Source organism: Gouania willdenowi, chromosome 9, assembly GCF_900634775.1.
Source record: "Gouania willdenowi chromosome 9, fGouWil2.1, whole genome shotgun sequence".
Lineage (NCBI taxonomy): Eukaryota > Metazoa > Chordata > Actinopteri > Blenniiformes > Gobiesocidae > Gouania > Gouania willdenowi.
Genome location: NC_041052.1, coordinates 35595351 through 35612121, shown reverse-complemented (window position 1 = coordinate 35612121; position 16771 = coordinate 35595351). Strand labels below are relative to the sequence as shown.

Below are 16771 nucleotides of genomic sequence, written 5' to 3'. Positions count from 1 at the left end.
AAAAACAAAATAAAATCAAAAAACCTTTTCATTAGAGAAACCGTTTATTTTTATCAAAAATAAATATTAATATTAATTTATTTATAGTATATCAAAGAAAAAAGCATTTGAATACTTATTTTCTTTGATTAAAAATGTTGTTGTTTTTGTTTTTTTTATTGAATATTGAATATAATTATATTGTTGTAAAATATAATTTCATTTTGCGTTCGAGAGAGAGAGAGAGAGAGACGACGTCTATGATTGTGAGACTAAGTTCCAGGAGGGGGCGGTAGAGCAACGGTAAAGTGGAAAGCTGCCAGAAAACAGCATAAAGGAAGAAGGGTAATCGCACATCTCGCGAGACTTCGCGTGTAAAACATAAAAGAGGAGAGTCAGCTTTGACGCCCACGCGGCTTCGTCCAGTCGTCTCGAACAGGCAAACTAAAATGGCGTCGGCATCAGGTCAGTTAATAAATGTTATTTTTCCACTGTTGGAGCCATCGATATCATTTATTTAATCCCTTATTCACATTGAATTTAATCTAGACAAACCTGTTATTGCACAAAGAGCATTATTAATAGTTTTCATCCGGCTTTAGTTTGAAGTTAGCATAAAGCTAACACCGCGCACAAGACAAGGCCCGGGCGCATTGTTACGTCGCTGCCTTTATCTCTCCATCAATTTGTGTAATGTTAATACTTCATTTCTGCCTAATATACTGTTGAAGTAGTCGTTTGAATCTATATTTAATCATGTTGGGTTTCAGTGTGTGTATTTACTCCCTAGTTGGAGAAATGAATGGTTGCGTGTTTTTTTTACCGTGTGGACTGACGGCGCTACTTTGTCTAAAAATGTTTCCTTTTCCTCCAACAGATTACAGCTCCTACAGCCAGGGCGGCGCCCAGCAAGGGTAAGACAACGAAAATAGCATTTAATCTGCTTCATCACTGCATTGTTGGAGTTGGTAACGAAGAGGTTAATGGCCTCATTTCGGCGCGTCGCAGGAAAGAAGCGGGTTCTGGTGGGGGTGGGGAGGAGGAGGTGCACACGTGCCCTAGCTCGCTCACATTAAATAATGTTTGAGGATCAAACTTATATTAACCTAATTTAACCAGCAGGGCCTTGTTAGTTACTGCTGTGTACTGAAATTAAAGCAAAATTGCTGTTGTACTAATGTTTTAAAACTCATGAAGCCAAAAATTGCCAAAATCATTTTATTGTTTGTGTTACGACTTTGTATTAGGCCCACATTAAAATGATAAAACATGTGGACACTACAAGATTGAAGTCGTAATACTTTGTTGTAATTTAATTAGATTAGTTGTAACATTTCAAGATAAAGTTGTAATTTTTTAAGATCAAATATCCTGGCTGGAAATTGTTGATTTAATCTATGTTGTGTTCATGTCAACAAGAAATTCTCAGCAAGTTTTAAAAGAGATTTATTGCCATAAAATTATGACTGTATTCTTAAAATATAACCACTTTAATCTCTAAATATTACAGTTTTTGTCTCTAAATTTTTTACTTTATTCTCAAAATATTGTTAATAAGATTGTAGTACTAAAATTTATTTTAATTTTACAGTGGCTGTAATATGCTGTTGTAACATTTTATTTTCAGTGTTTTCTGTTTAGGATTATAGGTGAAAGAGTTATGGGAGTGAATTCAGACAAATTTGGCTGTTTTTCTAACTCATCAAGTTCAGCAAATGTGTAAAATAATCTCTGCAGAGATTTTTTTTAAATGATAATCAAATGTCAGCAAAGATCATACTTAAAAAAATATATATATATTACAAATTTGGTGCTGTTAAATGTTAGAGGATTTGTTTATTTTGGTATATATATTGCATAAAACATAAATGCATTTTTTTTATTGAATTAATTTGAGACTTGTGCTGCTGTTACTTTTATGATCTAATTAGTGTCCTGCTTTTGATTAATAATTACACATAAACACTTATTTACATTACAAAATGTAAATTTCACATGATTAATTGCAGGTATGCTTCCTATGCTGCCCAGCCATCGCAGAGTTATGGACAGTCAGCCCAGGTGAGATTTAAACATAACTTTAATAACACAATTAATGTTAGAGTTTAGAATTTGTTCACTTGTTTATGTAAAACATTACGGATTTTAAGTTTCCTCTTTTTCCCCACAGCAAAGCTATGGTCAACAAAACTATGGATCATATGCCCAACCTGCCAGTGCTGATAATGCCTACACTCAGGCAGCGCCGGCAGCTGGAACCTATCCTCAGCAGCAGCAACAGTATGGATCCTCATACGGCCAGCAGGCATCACGTCAGTGGTTTTAAAATATTTCTCTTGTATTCAGAACCAAAACATAACCTGATGTAAAAAATCAATAAATGCTACATATGTACTTCTCTCTAAAGAAAACAAATCTAAATGCTTAAGTGTAATGTATAAGTCTTGGAAATATTACAACACATTTCAGATTATATAAAAATTATGAAAGCAAAGGATGTTCAGCTTCACATAATGTTGCGTGAATGCACTGAACTTGTCTGTTAAATGATAAAAATGTCCTGCTGCGATGTTTTTTTTTTTTTTTTTTTTTTTTTTACATATCCTGCATTTTTTTCTTAAAATATTTAATGCAATACCCCCAAATTAAATAAAAGTTTGTCACAAAATCAATGAAATATAAAATATCCTGCAGTGAATCATTTATTGGCCTAGAGGCTCAGCCATTAACGTAGTCCTTTTTGTGCTTTCAGCTGCTGGATATCCTGCAGCGCAGTCTGCCACTCATAACTACTCGCAGTCCACCCAGGCTTATGGAGCTGCTGCCTATGATGGAACTCCTGCTGCCACCGCGGCGGCTGCTGCTGCAGCTCCAGCTGCTTCTCAGTCATATGGATCTCAACCTGGGTACACAGCCCAGTCTGCCTACCCTGGGTACGGCCAGCAGGCTGCTCCCACAGCACCACAGAGGTACTTTTCCTTCACTATAGCAGTTTATCCCACGTGAAGTTTTTTTTTTTAATGTACATATTTGTTTCCATTTTTAGTTACAATGCGACCAGTCAGCCAGCCAGTTACAACCAGGGCAGCTACTCCCAGCCTGCAGCGTATGGACAGCAGCCGGCTGGTTACCAGGGGCAACAGACGGGCTACAGTCAACAGCCGGGCTACCAGCAGCAGAGCCAGCAGCAGCAACAAGCCCCTCCTGCTTACCCACCCCAGGCTGGAGGCTCCTATGGACAACCATCAGGCCAGTACAACCAGCAAGGTGGACCACCCAGTTACAACCAATCAAGCCATTACAGTGAGGGCTAACGCCTTTCTTCATTGGGCCTTGTTGTAATTAATAAATATTAATCACCTGTTTTGATTTCTGTTTTTAGGTAATTACAGACAGGATGGCCAGGGTGGGGGCGCTGGTTACCCTGGAGCTGAATCTTCACGGTACCCGGGGGCAGCCGATGGCAGGGGCTCTGCCAGGGATGGCTTTGACCGAGGTGGAATGATGCACCGCGGCCGTGGTGGAATGGGTCGTGGTATGGGGTAAGCGTCATTCCTTCGTACTTTATTTTACCTTTTAGTTTCCAATCTTCAGGAACTGTCGTCACTTGGGGCAAGGCTGAGATTATATTAAGTATGAATTAAAATTACTCTGAACAAATAACAATAATCACTGTTCATGCAGTTAAAATGAAGTAAAGAACATATTGTATTTTAAATTGAATACTAACTCTCAGCCCTGTCCTGTTTGTGGCCAAAGGTAAGAAATGTCTGTTTTCAACTTAACATTCATTTTAGTCAGAATCCTGTGCTTAAACTTAGTTTGGACATTTAAAAATGGGGGACGGGCTAAACCTTAATGTTATTATGCACTATATACTTCTATGGTCATGGTTGTAGTTTTTTATTATTAATACTGTTGGCCTGTTTGGTGCTTTGCACAATGTGACCAACGTATATAAAATAAGTAACAGTTGCATAATCCATGTAAATTAGGCTTCTGATATAAATACACATTGATAAAGCAATGTTGCTTCATTGCCTCTTTAAAATATTTTAATATCCCACCTTTTTTTGTAATGAAGAGCATTATCTGGGTCTTCACGGTTTTCTCTATTTAAGCACTTTCATTTTTCAATATTTCCTCTGGGAAGCTTCAGCTTCTGAAGCTGTCACTGAACCATCGTTTTTTTTTCCCCAAATTGGTTTTCGGAAAAATGAGGAAAAAAATGGCTTCCTAACAGTCTGCTATGATTCTATTTAATAGATTTTCTGTAGGTAAAATAAATAGGATTTATTGGGTATTGGGACAGTCTAAGGTTGCAGTTTTTTCCTGGTTAAGCATTGGTCCAAAAAGTTTGGTTTTGGTAACATCAAGTGTTTAAAAAAGGTTTGAGGATCTTAACTGGTTGTTTTTTTTGTTTTGTTTTTTTTGCAAACAAATCAAGATGTATTGATGCCCAGTTTTTTTGACACATCTCAGAGATTTAACAAATATTTTGGGGTTGGTAATGAGTGAAGATGTGTAAAAACGCATAGAGTTGCTATTATTTTGGCTTTATTTAACTTGCTTTGTGTAGTTTTAAATGGCAAATGTTAACTTTAAGATCATTTTTACAAAATATATTTATCTGAATGATAAATAGTGTCTTTTATTAATAAAGGAGAAAATCATAACTTGTACTGTGACTGGTCCAAATTATTTTTGAACAGTTCCTTTGTTTTATTTAAATATTTGACTTTTTTATCACATACTTTAACTAGTGATTATTTCACTTAAGCCTGTATGAGTCATACTAAATATTTCATGCTTTTCTGCAGAAGTGGTTAACAAATTTTTTTTTTTTTTTTTTTTTTTTTTTTGTTACGTCAAGGTATGATTGTATTCCTTTTTTCCAGGAACAAGTGCAAAAATGCAAAGCTTTCAGTCAATGTCTATCTATCACGGGTGGCCCTAAAACAAATATTATTCAAACTAAAATTCGCACCGCAACAAAGTTTTGAGTACTTTTTCAATTTCAGGTAAAAACCTTATGAAAGCAAATGCCATGGCAATAGTAGGGGTGTTTCAGGGTGTTTTTCCTTCACATTTTATATAATTTAAGTGTTTGCTACCTAAAAATTATTTAAATAAAGGTTTTGGTGAAGCATCACATGCACAATATATCTTTGTCAGTCTATAATGACTTGGTTATTTTAGTGTAAAATAAGAAGTGTAACACTTACAATAACTATAAAAAAAAAATTTAAACTTACAGTAAAGCTAAGGTACTCCAGGATTGTTCTGTTGTTGCACAGGTATTATATGTGGGTGGGACTCGTGTCATTTTGAAATGTTATGACCTGTTTTTTGGAATACAAATGTTTCTTTTGAGCACTTTTAACATGCTTTGTCACATCTATACCGTACAGGTAACAGTGAGAGCCATTTAAAACCATCCGTTCTCTATAAGTATCTGTACTGTGTACAGAGCCGTCCGATTATGCAGCAGGAGGGAGCTTAAACAAAGATTCAAGAACTGAGGATGGTGGTTTTTATAAGCACGATCGGTGCATTAAGTAACTCCTTGTTTGTAATCTTCTGTCATGCACATAAATACTGTAATACCTTTTTTATTTGGTGTAATTTTCCTTAAACTTTAATATATGCATTCATTGTGTTTAATGAGCTGGTACATATGTCAACTGATACTCTTGTAAAATTTCAAATGCTTTTTTTTTTTTTTTTTTTTTTTTTTTTTTTTTTTACACTAGTCCATTTATGATGCAGTTTTAAATATACTTAAGTGTTGTTTATTAGGGTTGTGTATTTGGCTGTTTCTAGCCACCACTGTGTAATTTTTATTTTTTCATGTGTCAATTTTTGCCCTTAAAGAAAAAGTAGTGACGATGTTGGTTATGTTTTACTTCTGCTTTTTTTCCCCAAAATGTATACATTTCTCCAAACTGTGTTTTGCTAACTAAGAGCACAAAATGATATACTTCTTGAGTGGAGTGTATAAATGATATTGGGGAGATTGTTGTTCGGCTAGTTGGAATGTTTGATTACACCCCACTCAAGCCCCTTGAGTCGAGCCATGGGAGTGGCTGTAAATGGGAAGTCGCCTTCATATCTGCATTTATTCCCCCATAGCAGCGCTGGAGACAGAGGTGGCTTCAGTAAGCCTGGTGGTAAGTTACTGAGTATTACACTGGTTAGTTCTTTTTAAAGTCTTTCACCTTTTCCACAAAGAGTGTGTATAACAAGGTATTCAAAATTTACATACATTTTAAAGAATTTGGGTTTTTCCAATGCCTGAGACGGTTTTCACCGGGTTACTTGGTATAATTCAGTCACTACTTATGGTTTGATGGGTTAAAGACAAATTTCTGACCGAATGTTTTTACCGGTTTTAACAATTCTGACAAAACTGAATTTCTGGTTTTTGAGTACTGTATTTGTAAATGGTTTTTACAAAAATCCTACAAGTTGAATTTCTGGTTTGAGGATGACTTACTGAGAGGCTTTTCAAGCAAAAACAATATTTTTCACAGGGTGTGAGGTTTATAAAAACAAATCTATTAAAACACCAGCCGCGGGTATTGTGTACCTTGTTAAAATTGCCAATATAGCAGACATCTACATTCAGTTGTTTGTAATTACTCCTCAAATGTTTTGAACTCTAGTGTCTCACACTGACTTTTTCCTCATCTGTCCTTCCTTCCTCAAATGGTGGACAACAGGACCAATGGGCGACGAGCGTGAAATGGGTGGGTACATTAAATATTTTACTTTAGCCCTAAATTAATGTTCTGTGCATTTAATGTTTGAATACCAGCCTTTATAACTTTTTTCTTTTGTTCCCCCTGTTAAATATTCAGGTCGCCCAGAAGAGCAGGATGACTCTGAGAACAGCACCATTTACATCACCGGGTTGACTGAGAAGGCGAACATTGATGAAATGGCGGAATTCTTCAAACATGTTGGACCACTCAGGGTAAATGTTTGATTTGGTGCAAATACAACTTTATTTATTTTCATAAGACCATGCAAATTAATGAACACCAGTACAAAAATGTGCTTGGTTTAGCTGTGTGCAACTTTGCATCTGCAGTCATACATTCAAGATAATAAACATAAAATATACATTTGTTATTGAAATTAAAACTCCTATAGATGATCACATAGTTGATTTGCATGCATCCATTTTTTTCAGTTCCATCTGTAAACCTAATGTGTTCTTTCCATACCCAGATTAACCGCAGACTGGGCCAGCCTGCCATCAACATCTACACAGACAAGGACTCAGGGAAGCCCAAGGGTGATGCCACCCTGTCCTATGAAGAGCCCGTCTGTGCCAAAGCTGCTGTGGAGCACTTTGATGGTACGTTAACAGCCCACTGAACCTAAAGGAACACCATATGTGTAAGTTTTTGGTTAAGCTTTGTGTGTTTTTTTTTTTTAAATCTTTTTAGGGAAAGAGTTTCAAGGTCGTCGGCTTAAAGTGTCCATGGCTCGGCGAAAACCAATGATGCCTGGAATGAGGGGTGGCATGCCCATGAGAGATGGAATGATGGGCCGTGGAGGTACGTAACGGACTTTGATAGAAATGTTATTTTACATAAAGTGCAATTAAAGTGTGTTAAAAGGCAGAGGACAAAGTACTCTACCTTTTTTAGTGTTTAGTCAAATAGGATCCACTTTTCTTCTTGGTGGTCCCCACAAAAACAATGTGAAGCAATATTCTTTATAAAATAAACATGGGTGAAATCGTTTTACACCAGCAACTAAAACAAGAGTCCAACAATCTAACAGCACTTTGTATTACCATTAGATCTACATCTGTTTTCATTCCTTGAAGAAACGACCCATACAAAAATCAATTAACTGTATTTTTGTATTGGAACTAAAACAAAAATGAGATAAAGTAGCATGTAATAAAGTGGCCAGAAGTATTACCTGTTTTTGAGAATCTATTTTACTGAAATACTGTACTAATTTTAATTTCACAATGGCTGTATAAAATAAAAGGTTTGTACATTTAAAAAATAACAATTCTCAGGCTTTAAGCATAGCTAAACATAATAAATAGAAACCTGAACCTAAGAAAGTGGCTGATGTTGATCAGAAATGGCACGACTAAGAACATGAAACAGTAACGGTTGGGTGTAGAAATGTGCTGAAGTACATTTTACTAAAGTAATTTGTTACGAGTGAAATTACTGATTTAAAAATGTACTCATATCCCTAAAAGCAACTCAATTACCGTAACGTGAGTACTTGTAATCCATTACTTTCACCTGTGCTATCTACCATTGTTAAAAAATGGATTTCTCAGTGTGTATTGTATTTTCCTCCCATAAGGTATGATGGGTCGTGGAGGAGAGCGTGGTGGGTTTAACCCTAGAGGGGGTCCTCGCGGAATGGGCCGAGGTGGACCCACTGGAGGCAACATGCAGCAGAGAGCTGGAGACTGGGAGTGTCCTAACCCGTAAGTATCCCCTCATTCATCTGTTTGATGCTTCTTCACTGAGTCTAATGTCGTCTTGCGTTCCCAGGGGTTGCGGTAACCAAAACTTTGCCTGGAGGATGGAGTGTAACCAGTGCAAAGCCCCTAAACCAGATGGACCAGGAGGCGGTGGCCCTCCCATGCCGTTTGGAGGCGAGCGTGGTAGAGGGGGAATGGGAATGCGCGGAGGCCGAGGGATGGACCGCGGGGGACCAGCAGGAGGTCCTGGAGGATTCCGTGGAGGCTGGGGAGGTGACCGTGGTGGGTTCAGAGGACGTGGTGGGATGGACCGCGGAGGGTTCAGGGGAGCTGGCCGTGGAGGACCACCCATGGACCGCATGGGGGGCCGGGGAGGAAGAGGAATGGGCCCACCGGGTGGCAAAATGGATATGAGGTAGATATGCATAAAACTTTTCAAGACATTTCTTGGGAACACTTTAGATTCATACATGAGGCTGACATTACGTTGTCATTAGCATGAATAAGGGTTCATGAAAACTGTCAGTAAGTGTCTTTCGTTACCTTAACTTTGGTTGGGGTCAATTATAATTGTAATCTGTTCAGATAATAGACTTCTATAAAAAAAAAAAAAATTGTCAATTACAATTATATGCAAAACTGGGGAACCATGTTACAGTTCTACACATGTAGTTACCTATTATTTAAATGTTTCTTATCTACCTTTCCCTCATTTTACCGTTTAAAATAAAACAACTGGGTACACTGACAGAACAAGGCTCAGACGCCCCCACACAAAAAATAAAACTTATATTATTATTGATTAGGAAGCCTAATAAAGTAGCAACCAATAGATGATAAATAAATTAGATAATAGTTCTTTTAGTTTATTTTACAGCTGATTGAGCACCATTATCATAAAAGATGGTACACAAGAGGAAGGTTAACTTTTATTAGCTTATTTATTTCTGGCTTAGTCACTATAATTAACTTTCTGAGGATAAAACCTAACCCTGACCCTTATTGACACCTTATTCATGCTAATGACAGCCTAATGTCTAAAACTTCAAGTAAAGTGATCCATTTATTTTAATTATCTTTATATTATTTTTTTGTCATTTAAAGTTGATGTAATTTAATTAATGACCTTTTCTCCACTTTCAGGGATCATCGCCAGGAGCGCAGAGAGCGCCCTTATTGAAGGAAACATCTGATCAGATCCTCTTGAATTTTAATTAAAAAAAGCTTTTAATTTATGATTCCATATTTTGATGGCTGGCAAACCAATTTCCTACAACTTACAGTTACATTAAACTTGTTTTATTTTGTATTTTTAGTTTAACCATGTTCATGTTATTACATCATATATTGTGCATGTATTTTTTTTTTTTTTTTTAATGCAGATTGACTAGTTTTTACATTGTGTTGTAAATGCATCTTTTCCTTTGAGTATTCCTTTTCCTCTGTTTCCCACTACTGACGACTGTATGAAGATGGGGAAATAAACATTTTACCACATTGTATTTCCATCTATCGCACCTTTTTAAATTTGGTCATCCACCCAAAGTAGTAATCTATCATTTTGGAATTGAAACACAACAGCTGCAGAGGAATCCATTTGTTCCTCCTGATGTTTTTCCATTAACTCAAAATGTTTAATGTTGTTCAACACCTTTTAGACATTGCTATGCTCCTGGGTGGTGTGGTGATGGTCACCCTTCTTACCACTTGATGGTGTAGTTCAATGCCAAATACTGGCCTTTAACCAGTGAGAAATGCAGAATCATTGTTCTACCCCGTATAAAGCAGCTTATTCCCATCTTTTAGTGATGACTAATAAACAATGTTTCATTATGTCTTTGTTTCTGTTTTTTTTTTGCTCATACTCTGATTGTGGGATTTATCAATTACAGCTGGTTTTGTGAAAAGTGCATCATCTGTGCTTTCTTTCCATTGCTGGTTAATTTAATCTTGAGTTAGGCTTATCTATGGCAGACGTAGATAACTGACTGTTGCCATGTGCTCAAAATCTGATATACTGCTATTTTGAGCTAAACTTTTTGAAAAGCACAATTTATAACAGTCACCTCAATGTGCTTATCAAAATATGATTTTCATAATAATGAAAAAACCCAACAAGATCCACATGAGCAAGCATTTAGCAGCAGTGGGAAGAAATATCCAGCAGAACCTGGTTCAGAGGTGGCAGCCATCTGCGTCGACTGGTTGGGGTTAGTGGACAGGATAGAGAACATCAATGTCCCAGACTAGTTTAGTCGTTAACCATTGATCGGGAACTGCCATCATCAGCTTCACGACACCTGAAACAGCAGAGAGGGAGAAGGCACTGACTGCAGAAAAACATGATACAGTATTATCAAGTCAGCCTGCCTTGGGCCTCACTCCCAGTGACCTAGTCAACACTTATTGTAAAGGTGACAAATCTCTTCCCATTTAAGCTAACGGCGACTAGAAGGTCTGTAAAAGTGACCGTTTGTAGACGAGCCCATGTCTGCTCCACTGGTTCTGTTATGATTCAGTCCTGTTCATGCAACCTGTAAATCATAACCAGTTTCATCAGTATTTGAATCTCATGCCATCGTCCATGTCTGCTCCAGCAATTAGATAAAGTTATGAATGAATGTGAAATTACAATGAACAAAAAAGGACTGTTCAGAACAACTCAAGAATGTTTGACCAGAGAGACATGTAAACCCATGTAAATTTGCGATGGTAAAACGAGACGGGACCCAGATAAGCAAACTGCTTCTCTCGTCTCCTTTTTCGGCATGTACCAAAAAAAAAAAAAAAAAGTGAATGTAACCATGTCGGTAATAAACTGAATAAATAATAAAAGATTTGATTCAGATGACAATAACATTACTGTATACACGTACTTCTTGCATTCGAAAGGGAGTGGGTGGAAGTATAAACTTAGTCCCACCCTTTTTCTACATTACAGTAACCAATAGTCAATTTTCAGCATCCTGTCATCCAACTAATGCTGCTGTTAATGAATTTTCTCATCTGTAAATGATTTTGATTAAACATTTTATGCACTTAAAATTGTCATACAATGTAAAGATATATTTTGATATTTGCCCTCTTTAATCAACTTTTAATTCAATGTAACTGTTCCAGAATCTTATTCCACATACTAATACACAGTGAGAAAAGCTGATTCATACTGGTCCAGAAAGTGATGTCATTAGCCCCTCCCTTCCTCTCTCTTCTTTTTTTTTTTTTTTTAACTTTTTGAATAAAAACAAGCCCTCCCCTTTGGCTGGGTTTGCTTGATTTTTGAACAGTCATGTTTAGTGTGTTCCCTTCATACAGATGAGTTAATGATGTATCTAACATGCACCAGACTTTAATGATTGAACAGAAGTCCTGTTATCTAGAACTTAATCCATGATTAAATTCCTTATGTTATTCACTTTTCACAGACGGTTTGATAAAGCAGTGATGACATTAAAAAAAAAAAAGGCTGTAATAGATTATCTCACACATTCTTTGGTCATTGATCAGTTTTTTATTGCTTTTTCTGAAAAGCACTATTGTCTCCTGATATTAGGAGAATGTCTAACTTTGAAGTGTCTGTTGTGTTGGGTAAAGAGGTTATACAAAGACAGCAGTGTTGGTGGACTTCAAGGAACATCTTGTGACTTTGCCCTAATGGTAAATATAATAGTGTGTGTGTAACAAGATGGACAGATGAGGTGATACTAGATTAACTAGTGCCCAAAGTGGTTTTAAATCCACAAAAAAATGTCAAAGTTTGAACAGAGTGAAGCTTTTACTGGAGATGGACACAAGTCTAAGGAATAAAAACAAGTAGAGAAAATAACCAGACTACCAGTCCAAAGTTTGGACACACCCTTTGAGAAGGTGATGGTCTGCCTTTGGTTTCCAGTTCAGACGAAACACTGGATGTGAGTCAAATGCTGACAAACACCTGAAAAGTTCATGATGCAGTTACTGGAAAGATTATTTAGAACAGGGGTTCTCAACCTTGGGGTTGCCAGATTCCTTCAAGAAACTAAGAATATCTTTTAGCCCATTTTTGTATTTTTTTTTTAACCATTTTTCTACAACTAAACCAAACCTATTTTCATCACTTTTTCTTGCCATATTTTTGCTAGTTTTAATGCATTTTTGCTAAATTACTCCCATTCCTGCCACATCTCCATCAAATTTCAATTCCTTTTCTGCACATTTTTTCTTTTTCAAGATATTTTTGGCACTTATAAACCCTTTGCACCACTTTTCCCACCTAATGTCGCATACGTTGACCCATTATTGTCACTTTTAACCTCTTTTCACCATATTTTCCATGGTGAGATTCATCACCAAAAATAAACATGTGGGGGTGAAAGTACTTTTACTTTGAATACTATTTAGTTGAGCTACTTTTTGCTTGTACATGAGTATTTCATGAATGACTTACTTGTACAAGTACTGTTACTTGATTGAAATTGTACTCCAGTACAAGTAAGTCATACAAAAAATACTCAAGTGCAAGTAAAAAGTAGCTCAATTAAAATAGTATACTCAAAGTAAAAGTTACTAGTTACTTTCACCCTGCTTGTTTATTTTTGGTGATAAATCTTGCCACGGTTCTCTTGCATACAATAAACTTTTCATGTATAAAGTAAAAAAGGAAGAGACCAAATCTTGCACAATTGGAACTAAACGTGTTTTCCACAAAGGCATTTGTATAAAATAAAAGGTAACTGCTGACCTGAAATCAGTACAGCAGTGGTTTAAGGTACTAATTAAAATAAAAAAGTACTCAGTTTTGGGTGTAGAAATGTAACAAATTACTTTATGATATACTGTTTTATTTCGAACAAATGCAACAATACAAAAAGCTATATATTACAATAAATAAAGTATTTGATGCAGATGTCTAACCTCCAGAAGGAAAAAATAAAAAATTACTACATGGATGGAAGTATAAGCTTTTTAGTCCCACCCCTTTTCCTACATTACAGTAACAAATAATCAATTTACAGCATCCTGTTTTCCAACTATTGCTGCTGTTAATAAATTATATTTTGTCATATCTTTATATGATTTTGATTAAAAAATAAATAAAATAAAATAAATAACATGACACACACTTTCTAAATTGTCATACAACAAAAATATATTTTCTTTTAAATTTCTTGACATCTGTACATTCTTTAATTCCAGAATATTATTCCACACACTGATATACAAAAGCTTTGTTTCTTTTAAAACGTACTCAAGTGACTAAAGTACTTACTTTCACCTGTGTGTGTAACTATATGTTTTACATAGAATGATTGTGGTGATTATTATTATTAATATTATTGGCTGGTGTCTGGTCAACATGGGGTTAACGGTTCCTCCTCCTGCCGGGCGTTGATCCTCATAATGGGATGTGTCTCTGAGCCACAGTGCGCTCAATGCACCATGGACCGAGCCGCTCCACGCGCCGTGTCCTCCTCCTCATCCTCATCCTCCTTCTTCTTCTGCGTTCCTTCCATTTCATCGATGATGATGATGATGATGATCAATTGAAGTCAGACACAGACATGTTGACACGTGGATCGCGGTGGGAGCGCACGGGGAACGCGGACCACCGGTTGGACTGACTCGGTTGGATCGTGTCGGTTGTCACTGGACCTGATGATGATGATGGTGATGGTGATGATGATGATGATGCGCTGCTCAGAGGAAACGGGTTACGAACACATCCGGAACACACATCCATGCCCATGCGCCACGGCCAGCCCGCATCCCGGCCCGTGAACAGGACACCATGGGTGGGTCCGCGCGGAGCTGCTTCCACGGTGCTTTACGGACGAGGCTCTGGAGCTCAGTCATGACATGAGACCTTTAGAGGGAAGAAGGGAAAAAAAAACAAGTAGACTTTATAATTGATACATAATCAGACACAATATGGCTGATCAGAGCAACATCCAGTCCGCCGCCTCCAAGAGTATCCGGCCCTTTAAATCCAGTGAGGAGTACCTGTACGCCATGAAGGAGGACCTGGCTGAATGGCTCAACACGCTCTATGATCTGGACCTGACGACGGACTCCTTCATGGAGGGACTGGCCACAGGCTGCGCCCTGTGTCGGCACGCCAACAACGTCAACCGGGCCGCCAGCGACTTCCATCTGGAGCACCAGGACGCTGCGCACTCCATGAAGCTGCCCTCCAAGGATGTGCTCTTCCAGTCACGGAATGTGGTCCCAGGCTCGTTCCTGGCCCGGGATAACGTGTCTAACTTCATCAGCTGGTGCAGACAGGAGCTGTGGATCAAGGACGTGCTCATGTTTGAAACCAACGACCTGGTGGAGAGGTGCAACGAGAAGAACTTCGTGCTGTGTCTGCTGGAGGTGGCCCGGAGAGGCTCCAAGTTCGGCATGTTGGCCCCCATGCTGATCCAGCTGGAGGAGGAGATCGAAGAGGAGATCAGGGATGAGGAGAGTCTGCACATAGATGCAGGAGAACCTGAGGAGCAGCAGCAGCAGCAGCAGAGGAGCCCCCCCAGCAGGTGTTTCAGTAGGAAGGAGAGCATCCACAGTGTGAAGGATGAACAGGAACCAGATCCAGAACCTTTCATCTGGCCCCAGAAGAGAGTCTTATGTGACATGAGGAATCTGGATGAGTTGGTGAGTAAATACAACCATTGAAACCAGTTGATTTACTGAATCCCACCATGTTGAGTTATTTCAGTCACTATCTTTAATTACATTAGAAAACCATGAGTCATGATCCACCATAGAGGTGTAAAGAGTACAGATGTTTTTTACTCAAGTAAAAGTAGCTCAATTAAATAGTCCTCAAAATATCTGCACAATATGGCTTAAAACCACAATCTCGATATTCTTCGCCTTAATCACGATTAACGATATATACAGTATCTCTCTCTCGATGAGAAGATACAGTCTTTGAAACCAGTTTATTTAGAGCAGTGTTTCTGAAATGGGGGTACGTGTACCCCTGGGGGTATCCAATGGATGGGATTCAGAGGGAGACTGAGTGGAAATTAAAAAAAATATGGGGTTTTAAAATGTTTATTTTGAGACAAAAATGATAATCATAATAATGATGATAGAAATGATCTTGATTAGAACATGAACGGAAAATATAAAGGTCATTCTTGGTCCCACACCAGGTGGGAGATGACCAGAAATGATTAAAGCTATAGAAATCAATCTATTCAGGAGACACTAAATACTGTTTTATTCCACTTGTTTACAAAATGAGATTCTTTACAATGTGTTTTATTGCTAATTCCATAATTATGCTCTATAGTTGCTTTATTTCACAGTGTTCTGAGCAAACCTGTATAGTACTCAGGTGTAGGTACTATTACTTGATTGAAATTGTACTCAAGCCCAAGTACAAGTAAGTCATACATAAAATACTCAAATACAAGTGAAAAGTAGCTCAAAGTTACTATTTACTTTCACCCCCACATGTTTATTGTTGGTAATAAATCTTGCCACGGTTCCCTTGCATACAGTAAACATCTTACTGTATGTATGAAGTTAAAAAGGAAGAGACCAAATCTACCACAATTGGAACTTCATTTATTTTCCACAAATGCATCTGTATGAAATAAAAGGTTTGTTAGAATGCACAATTCTTTTTTTTTAAACAAAATAACAGTAAATGACAAAATATTCTCAGTAAAGCTAAATTTACGTTTTCTAAAACTCGGTAAATCACAATTTAATGTTGTTTTGGCACCATGCGTTATGTTTAATCTGATTGGTCGGCTATGATGTGATGCATTTGATTGTCGTCTGGTCATTTCATTTTTTTGTCCGTTGATCATTTTAAAACCAAAAATAATCATTTACTCAGTAAGGGTAGGGTGTAGAAATGTAACAAATGACTTATTTTAAAACAAACTTAAGTACAAGTAAAATGACTCATTTAGAAATATACTCAATAAAGTACAAGTACCCATAAAAACAACTTAATTACAGTAACGTGAGTATTTGTTATCTATTACTTTCACCTCTGGCCACTATATAACTGCATTGTTGGGAACAACAACAATACAGTAGGTAGGGCTCAGTGTTTATTTTGATTTAGTTTTAGTCATAGACTAAAATTAAACTTAGTTTCAATTTTAGTCTAGTTTTAGTCAACTAAATGACATTAAAATTTTAGTGACTAAATCTGTTACAGATCTAGTTATTTTTACCCTGATGAAGGTCCATTTTTACTTGCATTGATCCATGTGAGCAGATTTGTTTTTGTCCAGAAATAGTCGACTAAGATATAAAGCATAAGAGTTTTAAATATTTTTTTTAAAGATTTATTTACCTTTGATCAACCTGGGATGGGATTAATGT

The 16771-nt window shown here is 37.1% G+C and overlaps 2 protein-coding genes across 5 annotated transcripts in view; both read left to right on the top strand.

The window, feature by feature from the left end:
- The first annotated feature begins 335 nt into the window (after positions 1-335).
- Positions 336-9946, top strand: ewsr1b (EWS RNA-binding protein 1b). 4 transcript variants are annotated; one of them, XM_028458347.1, is made up of 15 exons: positions 336-444; positions 857-893; positions 1989-2040; positions 2150-2291; positions 2732-2948; positions 3026-3228; positions 3362-3521; positions 6112-6149; positions 6702-6728; positions 6840-6955; positions 7213-7342; positions 7434-7544; positions 8323-8449; positions 8517-8861; positions 9590-9946. In XM_028458347.1, the coding sequence occupies exons 1-15, from the start codon at positions 429-431 to the stop codon at positions 9624-9626; spliced, it is 1758 nt and encodes a 585-aa protein (XP_028314148.1). In that variant the 5' UTR covers positions 336-428; the 3' UTR covers positions 9627-9946. The 4 variants fall into 4 exon arrangements, with proteins under 4 accessions (XP_028314148.1, XP_028314147.1, XP_028314146.1 ...); XM_028458346.1 differs by having other exon boundaries at positions 3026-3246; XM_028458345.1 differs by having other exon boundaries at positions 3026-3282; positions 6115-6149.
- A 3889-nt stretch (positions 9947-13835) lies between these two features.
- gas2l1 (growth arrest-specific 2 like 1) overlaps positions 13836-16771 on the top strand; it is a 48656-nt gene continuing 45720 nt past the window's right edge. Inside the window, exon 1 of the mRNA XM_028458318.1 lies at positions 13836-15073. Within this exon, the coding sequence (XP_028314119.1) occupies positions 14354-15073 (720 nt within the window). The 5' untranslated portion in view covers positions 13836-14353. The remainder of the gene's footprint in view (positions 15074-16771) is intronic.

Coding starts and splice junctions, on each gene's coding strand:
- ewsr1b (XM_028458344.1), top strand. Junction 2,292..2,731: donor ATACGGCCAGCAGGCATCAC/GTCAGTGGTTTT, acceptor TTGTGCTTTCAG/CTGCTGGATATCCTGCAGCG. Junction 3,522..6,111: donor GGAATGGGTCGTGGTATGGG/GTAAGCGTCATT, acceptor ATTCCCCCATAG/CAGCGCTGGAGACAGAGGTG.